The sequence below is a fragment of the Atractosteus spatula genome, chromosome 13 (genome assembly GCF_055471065.1).
Source record: "Atractosteus spatula isolate fAtrSpa1 chromosome 13, fAtrSpa1.hap1, whole genome shotgun sequence".
NCBI classification, from domain to species: Eukaryota; Metazoa; Chordata; class Actinopteri; order Semionotiformes; family Lepisosteidae; genus Atractosteus; species Atractosteus spatula.
This window is the reverse complement of record NC_142718.1, coordinates 36311352-36325471: the sequence shown is the minus strand read 5'-3', so window position 1 is coordinate 36325471 and position 14120 is coordinate 36311352. Positions and strand designations below refer to the sequence as shown.

The 14120-nt window shown below is 54.6% G+C and overlaps 1 protein-coding gene across 1 annotated transcript in view; it reads right to left on the bottom strand.

Moving 5' to 3' along the window:
* The window catches only part of klf7b (Kruppel like factor 7b), a 36610-nt gene extending 23446 nt beyond the window's left edge, over nucleotides 1-13164 (bottom strand). Inside the window, exon 1 of the mRNA XM_088931118.1 lies at nucleotides 12556-13164. Within this exon, the coding sequence (XP_088787244.1) occupies nucleotides 12556-12657 (102 nt within the window). The 5' untranslated portion in view covers nucleotides 12658-13164. The remainder of the gene's footprint in view (nucleotides 1-12555) is intronic.
* Nucleotides 13165-14120: the final 956 nt, after the last annotated feature.

The following is a 14120-nucleotide window of genomic DNA, read 5'->3' as shown; positions in this document are numbered from 1 at the left end:
ATCGGTCCCTTGTCGTGACGACACATATCCCGTGCCCGTCTAACAGTCTGTGGCAACAAAGTGTGAATTCTGTGTTTCGATTCTGGACGTAGGGAAGGTTAATGGGATGTGGTGGAACTGGGAGAGTCCACAGGGGCCAGTCAGGGGCTGGCTGTGCAGTAAGCGTGCTCACCAGGTGACAGGTGAGGGAAATTCACGTGGTTAACAATGAATAGGATTTACTGCGATACTGTATTTTTCAGCGCCTTGATCTGTATCTTGACCTGTATCTTTTCAATAGACGCACATCAACTGGAGCCTTGAGTTCTGTATTGAGATCTTCAAGGAGATGTTTTTCCGTGTTACTCTTTGTGAAATCACGTCAAACGAGGAGGTCAAGGTCAAGGCAGTTCATTGTTCTTTGCAGAAGGCGTGTTATTCACAAGCACCCCCTTCTTTTGAGCCGACAGCTCTTTGTTCGCATGGTGTTTTAACAGGGAGTCTCTGCACCACACTGTGCTGCTTAGGAACTGCAATATTGAACATCAAAATAAACGCAGAATAGGAGGAATTTTTCAACATGCTTTTATTTTCAAAACTACAGCAAAAGGGAGGACACGTTAAGCAATTTGCCCCGACGAAGAATCTAACGTACATGTGAACGTGTACCAGCACAAAAGCTGAAATCCAGCAAGAGACACTGCTGTTTCCTAACTAGTTGGTGTTTATGTGGGTGGGCTGTAAAGGAAAGGAGGAAACGTCTGCGCGCGAGTGGAAAACAAGCTTGGGAACTCATCCTGTTGTCTCCTCCGGACAGAAGCTTTCTTAACACACCACAAAGAGCAGCAACAATGAGGGCAGAGGAGCTTCGCCCTTCGGTCATGTGACTTCTGCCCTCCAACAGCAGGCACACAGGACATCCTACATGATGGGCCTGTCACTCAACATGGAATAAAATGTACGTATGCTATAATGTCTATGATCTAAAAATATCTTCATTACTTGTTTTCCTTAAGAAAACCTTCACAAGTCCTGTGTAGCTCCAATGTTACTGATCTCGGGTGCTTTCCCAGTGTGGAGAATTTAATTCCCCCAGATCCTCAGTCATTTCCTCCACCGGCCACCATCCCCCTAACAGGCTACGGAAATGTGGACCTCAGCAATTCAGAATCGGCAGGAATCATAACCTCAACCTCTCGTGCAATCAACATTCAAGAACGAGCAAAGTCAGTTCTTTCGGTACTTCCCTGTTGATCCTACTTCTCCTTCCATGGGAATCAGTCTCTCAGGCTTTTCCCACTTTTGGGATCCCAGCAGATCCCAGCCAGCATGGAGGGGAGTTCTCATGGCAACGGCCCACATGGTTTCTGCACGGGTCACGTTCTGGGCCCTGGGAGCAGACTCACGAGAGCCAGTTCACAGAACAGCCTGCTGTGCCCCGATTTAGCTCAGCATTACCCCCAGGCAGCCAGGGAGGTGATTAGCACGCCTTTGAATCTAATTCACTACAGGTTTCTAAACCAATGCAAGTAAAGTGGAAGTGCATTCAAAACTGAGTACAGGAGGCACCCCCTTACACAAAGGGTTGTGGGGGTGTGGAACAAGCTGCCCAGTCATGTTGTTGAAGCCGATACCCTGACTTCTCTGAAGAAACGGCTGGATGAGGTTCTGGGATCAGTTAACTGCTGACTAGCAAACGGACTACATGGACTGAAATACTTGCCAAATTCAAGAGCTTCTTGCAGTAGCACTGAGTGGAAAGTCCAATAATTCTCTTAGCTGTGCTCATGAGATAAAAAAGAGTTTCCACTGTCTGGGTGCTGAGCTGAAACACCAGCTACATTTCAAAGTAAGTTTGTAATAAGAGGTTTGATATTTCATCAGGGAAAATTACTCCTGTGATGACAAGCAAAGTACACATAAATCACTGTTAACCATACAGCGTTCTTTTTATTTACCTTCTGGAATGGTAATTAGTTACGTGTAGAAAACCACTAGGTCTTACAAGAGGGATAACATAATTTGTTATCCTTTTCAAGAGAGTTTAGAAAAATTAGGATAGGTCAGAAAATAGGTCACAAACGTCGTTAACATTCCTTTGGAATCATCTAATCTATAATTGTGCCGATAAATCATAAAACCTGGTCAGAAGTCAGAAGAGGAACTCAAGGATTACAAATGCTTTCACTTTTTCTTACCTCCGAGTCCCTCTGTAATTGTTGACACTACAAATCAGGCGATCACCGCAGACAGCGATGACTCATACCGTGTACTTGAACGGTCCTGACACAGAGTGAAAGCTGATACCAGCAGGCTCGGCTGTGTCCATGTGACACGCTGCTTCAGGGCTGGCAGCGGCACAGGTGTGCAAGCTCAGCTCTGAGAGTTTCACCGCCTGCGCTACGTCACAGGCCAGGCAGCCTCTGTGCTCTGGGCAAGCGTGTCCACTTACTGTCCCCAGGCTGGACAGGACACAAAGAGCAGCACACAGAGCTAAGCCAAGCCATATCCTCACGCACTGGTGTCCACGATCTCAGCCCGAGGGATGATAACATGCACCGGTGTGAACTGGTGAACCAGCCGTCTCCCTCTGGCAGGGAAATCTCAAATTTCAGAAAGCGTCAAGACGAGAGAGACACAGTGAGAGCTGCTGGGATTGCGACAAGGACAGTCTGCAGGGAAAGATGGGGTTTCGAACCCCCCCCCCCCACCACTCTGACACCCCCACTGGTTCCCAGGCTGACTGAAACAGATCCTGTGCTGGGAGTACCAATCAGTGCCCCCACTGCACAGGACCGGGTCAGAACTCATCAATCGAGTCCCGACGCCGTCTCGGCCCTGCCTCAGCACAACAGCGTCAGGAGTCACGCAAGGCGCCCGCCGTGTTTAGGAATCAAACACTCAGCCCGTGCTGAGCTGGCATTGACGTGCACCATATCTGCAAGGAAAATACAGGTTGGCCTTTCCGGGAACCGGCATGGGCTGTGAATGATTAACAGTATCCCAGACTCCTGATCAGCGCCACCGTAGAGCCAGGCGCACCGTCACACAGTTTCAGCGAAACGATGAGCTCACCCGCTTCCCCCCAGCGGCTGGCCGGGCAGTGAGGTCACCTGAGACAGACGAACCAGCCCTGCCTGACTCACGCGCATACAGTATCCCCTTACACTCCCGCCGTCAGGCAGGGGTGACCTCAGGCGTGCAGCTCCCGACATTTCTCAGGAGGAGCGCGGAAGAAGACGCTTCGGCTGGGATCACTTGAAAAGGAGCTGGAAAGCCTGGCACTCTGTCACAGTCAGCAGCAACCGTGAGGAATGACTCTGAAGCACCACTGTGAGGAAGGCCTGCAATAAGAGACGCCCTCTGCCTTTCTTAGGCAAATGAGACAACACGGCTTTAGGATCTTTCAATCAGTGAAGTGAACTGCTGATCGTTTGGCAATACAGCAGATGTTTCACACTGGGGCGACTGTGAATGACTTCTTTTTCAAACCATCTTTATATTTAGCATTACCGCTCTGTTTAACAGTCTAGAATTTCCCAGCTCGTGTTATTCTAGACTGCAGCGACACTGGCATGCGGAGTGACTCAAGGCAGGGGTCGCGCCTGTTTCAGTTTCAGCGTCTGACAGACAGCCTTGGACTGGCCGTGTCAGAGAGACAGGGCTCCCTGCTGGGTCTGCGCAGCACTGGCATGGCGATGGGCAGAGGCCAGCCTCTGACGGTTAAGGCTGTGCATGCCAATAAGACTGGCACATCCTCTGCCCTTCCTGTCTCCATACGAGAGGCAGGGCAGGGTGACAGCCGTGCCTGCAGGAGCAGTGTGCACAGCCAGTCCATGGCACTGACACTCTCCAGAGGGCTGTCAGCCAGGGAGACCAGACCCCACTGAGACAATGCTTAGGCCACAAGGACAACAGACAGGAGAGGGGGTTCCGTTTCAGGAACAGGCATTCATCCTGACCAGAGAGGCCAAGGGGGCATGGGTCATGGGTCATGGGGTCAGGGGTCAGGAGTCAGGAGTCAGGAGTCATATAGCAGCCAACACATTAAAACCACGGTTGGCACAAGAGGTGCCTGGCACATGATCGCTGCCACTGGCTGCCAAATGTGTGCCAAACACCTGCAACCTGTAATTCCTCTCTGCCGGAATTAACGCTCCAATGACAATAAAAAAAAATCTGAACCGCTGAAAATCTGAATGAATGAGCTGGCACGCGAGCACCAGGGACCCTGTCGGAGAGAGTGCGCTGTGCCCGCAGTGCGGTGCAGCGCCGATCCGGAGACAGGCCCCTTTCCAGCTCCGCTGGCGCTGTCCCACGGGCATTCGCCATGACATCACGGATGAAAATAGCTGCTGACCCACATAGCTTGGGCACAGCTCAGCGTCCCCCGCGGCAGCGGGTTCCTCGCGCCGCGCTCCCGATAATAACTCAACGGCAGCGAGTGCCCGGAACCCAGGCGGCTGCCAAGGTAATCATGTTTTGGAAAAGGCCCATTAATCTCTCCGTGAGCACCCTATAAATCGAGCCGAACCAGAGCCTGGGAAACACGGTCGAATAAACCATGTGTGCTGCGTGTTGAGGCGGGTTGGCTCGTTCGGCCCCCATCCTCGCCCCTCTGCTCCAGCAGGTAGGGACACGGGAGCTCTACTGGCCAGAGCGCGGGGTGCTGTAAAAAAGGGGTGCAGATTTTTACGAATCCACCCTCTCCCAGTCACACACAAACACCTCCACCTGCAGCATGGTGCCCAGTTAAAGGAAGGCGTTTCCGATTTGTTTCTAAATCTCCACACTCCTTCCATGCCGGGGTCTCCAGGACTGAGAGGGGCGACCGCACAGGTGCAGAATCACGCCTTCGTCACGGCCCCAGCTGCACCCCGAGGTGCAGAAGAAGCTTCCTGGGGCAGAAGACAGAGGATGCTGTTCCCATCTCTCTCTCCCCCCCCCCCCCGCAGACAATGGAATCCGAATCGTTCCAGTTGCGCATTCTCATTTCACGTCTTCACCCTGGATTAACCTGGTCCTCAGCAAGCACAGAGCTGCGCTGGCACGCAACGCGCTGAAAGGCAGGATCGCTGGCAGAGGAAATATGCAAACACTCTGACAGTGCGAGGCTGGATGAGGGCCAGGGCACAAGGACAGCGTCAAGACTACAGAAAGCATATGCAAATAGTGCTGGGTTTGCATATGAGCTGCATATACCGAGCACATGGCTCTAGTCAGGAAGCACAGCGTAATGTCTGATGAATAAAACGTGTGGCATTTAGAAACTACTGCTCCTTCAGTTCTGACAGAGCTTCATCACAGCGCAGCACAATTTCACCTTCTCCTGAACCGTGGTGTCACTGCTTTGTGACCACAAATCTGATCTGTGCTTTCAGCAGGGCATCTGCAGTGTGCCCGAGGTGCACGCAGTGCCGTTTCAGAGGAGGAAATAAATCGCTGGCCGTCGTCCGAGCAGACACTAGATACATGTGGCCCATCCCATCATCTCTCGCTGTTGTCTGAATGGCGCCTCGGGCTGGACTGACAGATCGGACCTCAGCGTGCCGTCTGTCTGTCACCTCTGCTGCAGGAGCACAGGAAAGGACCCGGGTATTCCACCTGGGAAAACTCCCAGAACTACAGCGCCAGTCCCGCGGCATTCCCCTTTCTGCCCGACATCTCTGGCACTGTGACTCATACCAAAACACACCACTTATCACCATGACTAGTCCCGCCCGGAACTGAGTACTGAGCACTGAGCACCGAGCTGAGCATGCTTCTACATAACCAAGTATCCCTGGCAACTCCTGTTGCTAAGAAGCAGGGTCATCACAAGCAACCCTTATTTTCCGGCACTGCAGCCAGTGGAGTCGGAGCGACAAAGTAAAAATAACCGTGGCCTAAGTCAGCTCATGCCAGGCGGCATGACCTCACACCTGATCACCAGGCTGCTGTACCTCTCCCACACTCAGCTTCTCATTGCTTTCTTCCCTAATGAGGAAACTTCCACCCGACCAACCACACAACAGCCTCTCCGCCTCCCGGCCTCCCACAGCCGCGTCACAGCCTCTCCGGCCGGGGATGACTCTGGGGCACCCCTCTGTTTCAGACGATAACGCCTGCCCCTCCTTCTGTAACCCAAACAGCACTCCTATGATTGTCAGATCACGTTATCGGCCATATACAATGTCTTGCATTAGGAATGTGTCTTTTTGCAGACCCCAGCTTGCTCTCCATGAGACACACAGACAGGGAGAGAAGCTGGGGGTCAGAGCGCAGGGTCAGCCATCTATACGGCGCCCCTGGAGCAGCTGGGGTTCAGGGCCTTGCTCAGGGGCCCAACGGAGTAGGATTCCTCTGCCGGCCGTGGGATACGAACCGGCAACCTCTCAGCCACAAGCGCAGATCTTGAGCCACAGAGCCACCGCACCGCCTAAGAATGAAAGCTAAGTGCTAAGTGCAGCTAAGAATGAAACCCAGATGGACCTGTGTGAAGGTTATGTACGGTATCTAATAAAGGAAAAATTACACACTCCCTCTAAGCTTCTGAAGTCCTATAACAGTGGTTTTCGATAGAAGCCACGGATTTTCATACCATTTAATCGGCCTTATGCTGGAGCACACATTCAGTATGGGAGCTCCATTTCCCCCTCCGGTGTGTGGAGCTGGGGAGCTGATCCATAAAGATGAGCTAACCCACACGGAGACGCCCTTCAGTTCAGCACACAGCAGGAACCTGCACACAGAGCCCCCATTCAGGAGCTCTTCCAGGAATGTCTCCTTAAGCTACTAAAAATAATGATGATACCGAAATCTATTATTCATGAAACTGCTCTACAAACGTTGCAGGAGGGACCTCTGATCTGGCAGGCTGCTAAGTCCTTTTTTTTTTATATGAGAGCGACAAAACTGGAAAAAAAACCCAAAAGAAATACAGGTGCTGGAAGGAAAACCGCCGTGGGTTAATTCCAGAAACTGTGAATTACTGTCTGGGGATGAAGTCATTTGAAAGATTTAAAAATGTTTTGTGGCTTTCAAGCAAGTGTTCTGCTGCTTTCAACCAGACTCGGAGCTTGATCTTTCAGAAAGCTAAGCCAGTGACAGGCCTGGGGTCCTTCCACCTGCCTCCAGCCCTGATGACACCACTATGCCCAGCGTTACAAAGACGGTCGCTGGCATAGGCGATCAGTACCTACTTGTTACATCACAAATCACTGGAGGCTATTCAGCCCATTTGGTGGAGAGCTTGGTAGTTATTCGTTATCAGCTAATTGATCTCATCCAGACATCTCTGGGTATTGGCTTCAACACCTCTGTGTTCCCCTCTGTGTGAAGACGTGCCTCCTGTTCTCGAGTTTAAGTGCATTCTCCCGTAGTGCCTGCTGTGCCCTCTGGCTGCTGTCTCGCTGTGGACTCTGCAGACCCTGAACCCTGAAGATTTTGAAGGCACGTGTCAGAGGACGCTCTATTTTTGGAAGCCCAGCAACCCTAACGCTAATCCCTGCTATGTGGCACGGGGCACCCAGCAGGATTTTCCCTGGGAATTCAAAACACAGCGCAACCCCTCGGTCGTGAGGATGGGCTCTCCCCTCCCTGTCCAACATTTTTTGGCTCCTTTTCCCAAAAGACTCAGAGACCCGATTTCCTTCAATCTAAGCTCATCCGGTAGCCCTTCAGGGATATACAAACCTACAAACCCAGGTTCGAATCCAGCAAGACAGCGCAGGAAAAGGTACGCAGTGCTACAGCATTACTTGTGAATACCTCCTACGGTGACTGACTGAGGTGTACTCATGACCAGTGCTGTGCCTGGCAAACACCGTCTAACCCGTGACCCCTTGCACATCCCACAACAGCCCACCCCAGCTGATCAGAGGTTAAGGAACACTCAGGTCGCCTGCGTTACAAACTGCGCCCCCGCTCTCCACATGCTGACCACGTTCTGTCAGTCAGGCCGCCCCAGTTTCACGAGAACTCCCGCAACGCGTCTATCGCGGATGCTCCGGCGCGGCTAACGCGGCGGTGCCAGCGCGTCACGATACGCAGTGAGAATCCCTCTCGCCCTCGTCCAAGAGGAGACACGCAAGGCCTGCGCGCCACGTGCTCCGTCGTCCAGGGTGCAGAGTTAGCGGGTGGGGAGACGCTGTGGAGGGAGTGCAGCAGTGTGCATCTCCTCACCAAGGAGGCTCGATGTGGCCAGAGCCCTCCAGGACATATTTAATTCCCCGCGGTGCCCGTGGAAACACTGCTGCTGCAGAGCCAAGACGTGCTCCGGGGATGTGCCTCTGGCGCGGAGGAGCGCCCCCATCGGCAGTTTTTAGCATTACCGTAATTGTTGGGTTTAAAAAGACACAAGACACAAGCACAAACCTCTCCCATCAGTAACCGTTACTCGAACCCAGCTCCCCGGAGCACTCCCTGCTAGCCCGGCAGGGCCCGAGGCAGACGCTCGGGTGGGGTGGCTCGTGATTCCGGCTGGCTGGTCAGGACGGGTGGCTCTGCAGCGTGTGCGGCCTTGCTCATTTTAATACGGCAGGGAGACGCGGGACCTGTTAGCGGCAGCCCCCGGAAATCCGACAAGGCGAAAAGGTCAGGTCCCGCGCGATAATAGGAACCAAGAGGAACTGCACCGCGCATGGCCCGGGAGAGCACGTCGGGCTGCACACTCCGGGGAGGAGCCCGAGCGGGGTGCCCTCAGCCCCATGAGCGCCGTGCTCCGGGGCTCCGGGCCGGCGGGAGGGGGCTGCAGCCCGGGAGCGAGCGGGGGGGGGTCCACGCACAGTGTCAGAGAGTCGCGGCGACAATCATCCTCCGCAGAGCATGTCGCACGGAGCAGCGCTCTCCTGCGGGCAGCGGCGAAGGCTGGCCCGAAACAGAGAAGATCTCCCAGGACCTGCGGCCTGAGTTCTGCCCACTCACTGGAGCGCACCCCCCCCCCCCTTCTTCAGAAGGGGGGGCGCTGAGGATGACAACGGCTCTGTGACCATTCACTCACAGCCAAAACACTGCAGCAACTTCCGGGTTCCAGGATTTTAAGGCTCTGGGGGGAGAGCAGGAGATTCAGGGCGCGCACACACGTTTCAACGACCTCCGACCCCACGCCCCACTGGCCCAACTCCGGGGGCGGGCGCGTGACCCCAGCAGGGGGGGCAGGCCGGGGCACCAGCAGCAGTGGGGGATCCCAGGGGTGCAGAGCAAGCTGGCGGGGTGTGGGGGATTCAACCCCATCGCTGACCAGCTCCCCGCGAGCCTCAACGAGGCACCCCTAAAAAGCCACAGCTGGGCCACGAAACCCCGGTTCTGCACAGTCCGGCTCACAAAAAACCCGGCTCCTGCTCCTTCCACCCAAACCCGACGGCGCTGTCCCGGGACGCCAGGTAAATCACCCTGCCCTCCCCAGACTGATTCCTGACCGACAGCTCAGCACCTGCACCTCTTCAATGTAAAACCACACCAAGTGAGAACTGCGCCCAGCTCTCTGTCTGCAGCACATCGCCTGTACCCGCGAGGAAGAAGGTGAGCTGCCTTCCAGAGAGGTACTTACATTTCACAGAGAAGATATCTGGGCCTCTAGGTCCTCCTTTTGTCTAAACTGCGTAAACAGTGGTACACTAACAAACCAGAGCCTCAGGGAACAGGGAACTGACGACGCAGTCTCTCTCTTGGCCTGCGGTACTGCGGATACGCATTCCAGAGACACACTCCCAGCAAGGAGCAGGCCTCTCCAGCACCGACAGCACCTTCAGGTCCCCCCAAACTCATGAAGGGGACGAGAGTCCAGAGAGAGACGTCGGCTTTTGCCGGTTTCCTCACATTAGTTGACCCCGCACGGTACTAGCGGCCGGGGGGGGGGGTCTGCGGCGACCTGCGCCGTGACCCACAGCACACCGCGGCCCTTTAAAGCCCAAAACGCAAGCCCGCTGACGTAACCCGGGCCGGACCGCAGAACCGCCTCGGACACCCCGCGGCACCCCGCTGTCTCCCTCCTGCGTGCGCGGTAAGGATATACACAGGGAAAGGACCGCGCGCAGTCAGCTGCCAACCGGAACGTGAGGTGGGGGGGGGGGGGGGGGAGAAATCGACCAGAGCAGCAATCGATTGGAAAGAGCACGCGGTCCGCGAACACGTCAGGGATGTCCAGATCAGGGATGAAAAAGAAAAACCGCGCTGCAGCGCTGGAGACCAGGAGACGGGTTTCGAGCGTGCGGCGGAGTCAAAGGGACAACGAGATGACCCATTTTCCTCCTCCCCGCTACCCAGGCGCGGGTCGGGCAGGAAACTGGGAGGAAATGAGAGACCAGTACAGGAGGGCCGATGGCCAGGGTGGACGGTCCTCGGACAGTATGAAAACCTGCTGGGCTCTCGCCTTCACCCCTCGTCACCTAGAGAGAGAGAGTCACGCGGCGTGCCGACAAATTAGGCCACTCGACTCTCATCCCCCCCATGAGTGACTTTTAAAATTTATTTTTGCTGCTCCAGTCTCTTAACACGGGGCTGGCAGCCGCAGACTGGACGGGCAGGTCGGATGCCGAGGCGCAGTCTCTGTCCCGCAGCGGACGGGCCCCCTGTCAGTCTTAAAGACTTTATCACGGGCCGGCCCACTGGGACGGCTCCACGCGCCTGGTTTTATTGGCGAAATGCCTCCAACCCGACACCCCCGTTCCTGCAGCCGCCCGGGGGCCGTGGAGTGATGGACGCGTCCTCCTCGCCGTCTGTGAAACGAGCATCGTGTACGGACTGTATGAACTGTTAACGCCGGCCCCTCCATGAGCTCGCTCCACGTGCTGCATCGCACACGCAACGCAAAACCCGACAGACGCGACAGCTTTGAACAGTTTTATGGACCTTATAAGGGTTTTTAATTATAAAAAAAATAAATAAACAAATGAAGTCGCCTTCTCATCCCGGCAACGGCCTCAGAGGCTGTGGTCAAGGCTGGTCAAGGCTGGCGGCTGTAACGCAGTTCTGTAACGTGGGCTGGGTCTCTTCTGTGGGGGACCCCGAGACAAAGGGGTGCTCGCACACGTTCGAACCCGGTCCAAGATGGGACGATAGTGTCGTCTCAAACGGCCAGCGGAACTTGCGATTTATTTTTGCAGAATTTTTTTAAATTCTGCTTTTAAAAAAAGGCATCTGAAGGTTTTTTTTTTAATAAAAATAAAAGCAACACGTGGAGCAGTAAGATATCTGGGAGCTCCGCGACCGGACCGGCGCAGCCTCCGCCGGCACCAACACCGGCCGCACCGTCCTGACCCTGGCGTGGACGCCATTCAGACACAACCCCCGCTGAGGTCCGGCACGGCCTCCGCACACCAGAGCCGGCACGGCCACCTCACACAGACAGTGCTGTCATGGAAGAAATCGATCCTCGCACATCCTCTTTCCCGGGTCAAAAAGATTTAAGATTTTTTCACAAACAAACGGGAATTCTGCAGAGAATACCCCCTCTGAGGAGAACACAACTTTCTAACACATGCCGTTCAGGTTGGACCCTGCGCCACAGCGAGCAAACTCTGAACAGAGAATCGTCCCGTTTCTGTTTTTGTCATCAATTTTTTTGGGGGCCGGGATGCGCTCGAGCTAAACCGGCACACGCAGGAGCGCACGCGGAGCACAGGTGGCAGGCGCGCGGAGCACCGGCGCACAGCGCCTCCCGAAAACACGCTCATCCACACACACACAGACACGGACACACGGACACGCGGGTCCGGGTCGTTCAGAGAGATGCTGCCAGGGACGGGGAGCCTGTATTACTGACGGGGCATCCAAACGCGGAGAGGCGTCTGTCCCACCGGAGTCTGGGTCACAGTTTCAGCCCCGCCGGGCTCTGCGGCTGGTTGACGTGCGACACGGAACCCCAACCTCTTAACCTGACCCCACCACCACCACCACCTCAGTCTTTTTTTTTAAAAAAAAAAGCTGCGCGGATTTGACACACGCCGCGACACTACCCCGTTTCTGAAAAGCGCCAAACCGATAAGCCAAGAAACGCGCAGAAGCGATGAGACGGTCTGTAACGGACTTCCAGCGACATCTCCAGATTTCAGCCCCCTGCGCGCGTATTGTTTCAACGTACTGACATTCTCTAAAAAAAAAAACCCCAACCACACCACACAATTGTGTAATGATCACCAGGAGCATTGAGAGTCTGGACATTTCATTTCACTGTTGTGACTGTAGACCCCCCCCTCCCTGCCAGAGAACGGCTGACAGATCCCCCCCCCCCCCCCGTGCCTAAGTTAAAAAAACCAACCCAACAACAACACGCACCGCCAGCACAGGAACACCAGTGAACCGAGCGTCTCTGACAATCTGTAACTTTGGGCTTTTGTCTGGAATAAACACGTACGGAAACGGCAGCAAAGAGACGGGAGAGACAGAGCGCCACTCTGCTCAGCTGCTCGCAGCATCGCAGCGCGCCGGGCTGGGGACCAGCGCTGAAACCGGGGGGCGATGATCGCTTTTTATCTGGCCGGGGCGAACGACAGGCACCGCCGAGCGGTTTCCCCGCAGCCCGGCACTGAGCTAGCGCTCATCTAACGACTCCAGTAACAGTTACAGTAACGTAAAGAAAAGAGAGGGGCTGGTCACCTGCTGCCAGTTCTCCTCTAGCGAAGGCATCGCGGAGAAGTAGCCGGTGTCGTGAACGAGCTGCAGTTCCTGAAAAATACTGTAATTCGCCAATACGTCCATGTTGATGCTCAGGGTACGGCACAGGGGGGGGAAAAAAAAAGAGGAAAAAACGACTTTGATCCACGCACGCACCAGAAAAAAAAATAAAAATAAAAGAGAGAGAGAGATAAAAAAAACACACTCGTCTTTCAAAGTGTGAGTGATGGTCGAGGCAAACAATGGAGAGTCTTCAGAGCCGTGAGCGCTGTCCACCAGAAAGGAAGCATAGATGTACCAAAACAAACAGATAATGAGCTCGAAGTGAAGAGTGGAAAACAATCACAAGACAGCCAGTGTCCCTAAAATGCAGTTCCCGTCTCTGGTCTGATCGCTCTGGGTCTTCAGTCCAGGAGAGGGATACAAGCTCGGTGACATGAAACGTCCATCTATTTCCGCATTGCCAGATTGCAATCTTTGCTCTTTAAAATTCCAGGTTGCATTTTTTTTTTTCCCCTCTGCTCTGCTTCAGCAAGCAAAGTAGCACTCTACTGAGCGCAGCAAAGCCAGCGGACTGGGAGGGAGGGAAGAGGGGGGCGGGCGGCTGGCTCGGCTGTCAATCAGCTCAGTGCGTGACCATATATGGTAAATAGGGTTGATGATCTCACTGGCGACCAATGAGGGCGGTGCAAACAGGACGTCTGGGAGGAGCCAGACGAGGACCGGGCCCTGTGATTGGCCGACGCCGGCTGTCAGTCGTGCCATACATGGCAGTGAAAGGCGAGCTATTTTTAGAGGGGTTTATAAGCGCCGAAGCGGCGCTCGCTCGCACACTGAGAAAGCGAGTTCGTGGGAAAGGAGGAGAGCAACAGGAGTCTCGGTTAGTGGAAACTCCAAAAGATGGGCGAACACAAGTTTGAACTCCTCTCTCCCCCTCGCACCGCGGAGTTCACGATTGGAGCCGGCGCGCGACGCGAGGAAAGCAGGCCCGTCCGTGGGAAACGCCGGCCGTGGCCGGCAGCGAGTCGCCGTGCGTCCCCGGAGTGGACATGGGCAGCTGTGGCAAGAGGCTGGTCGCTCATTAGTAGCCCCTCCCACGGGATCCCGCAGCCTGCCCTCGGCGTAGCAAACGGCACCCGTATTGTGGAAACAGCGGCGTGAGCTTCTCCTGCTGTTTATCCCACAATGGCCTTTTGAAGGACACTTTTATTCAGTCAGTACGACACAACTTCCAGAGTGCCAAAAATGCTCCTTACTTTGATTGTTGTAGCGTGAAGCCGCTAATAAACACAGCAGAGGCAAAGTTAATAAATCTGTTTAAGTAAAGGTTTTAAAGATGGTTAAGGCTGGAAATGAGAGGAGGCTGTGCAGCCCGTTGGCTCCTCGAGTGGCCAGTAACTGGTCTCATCCAGCTGTCTCTTGTAAGAAGCTGGGGCACCAGCTTTGACAAGCTGACGTAAGCTAGCTTGTTCCACACTCCCACCGCCCTTGGCGTAAGCAAAGTGGTTTCTGTCTGAGCCCGCGGGTGTGTCTCACCGTTGAGCACT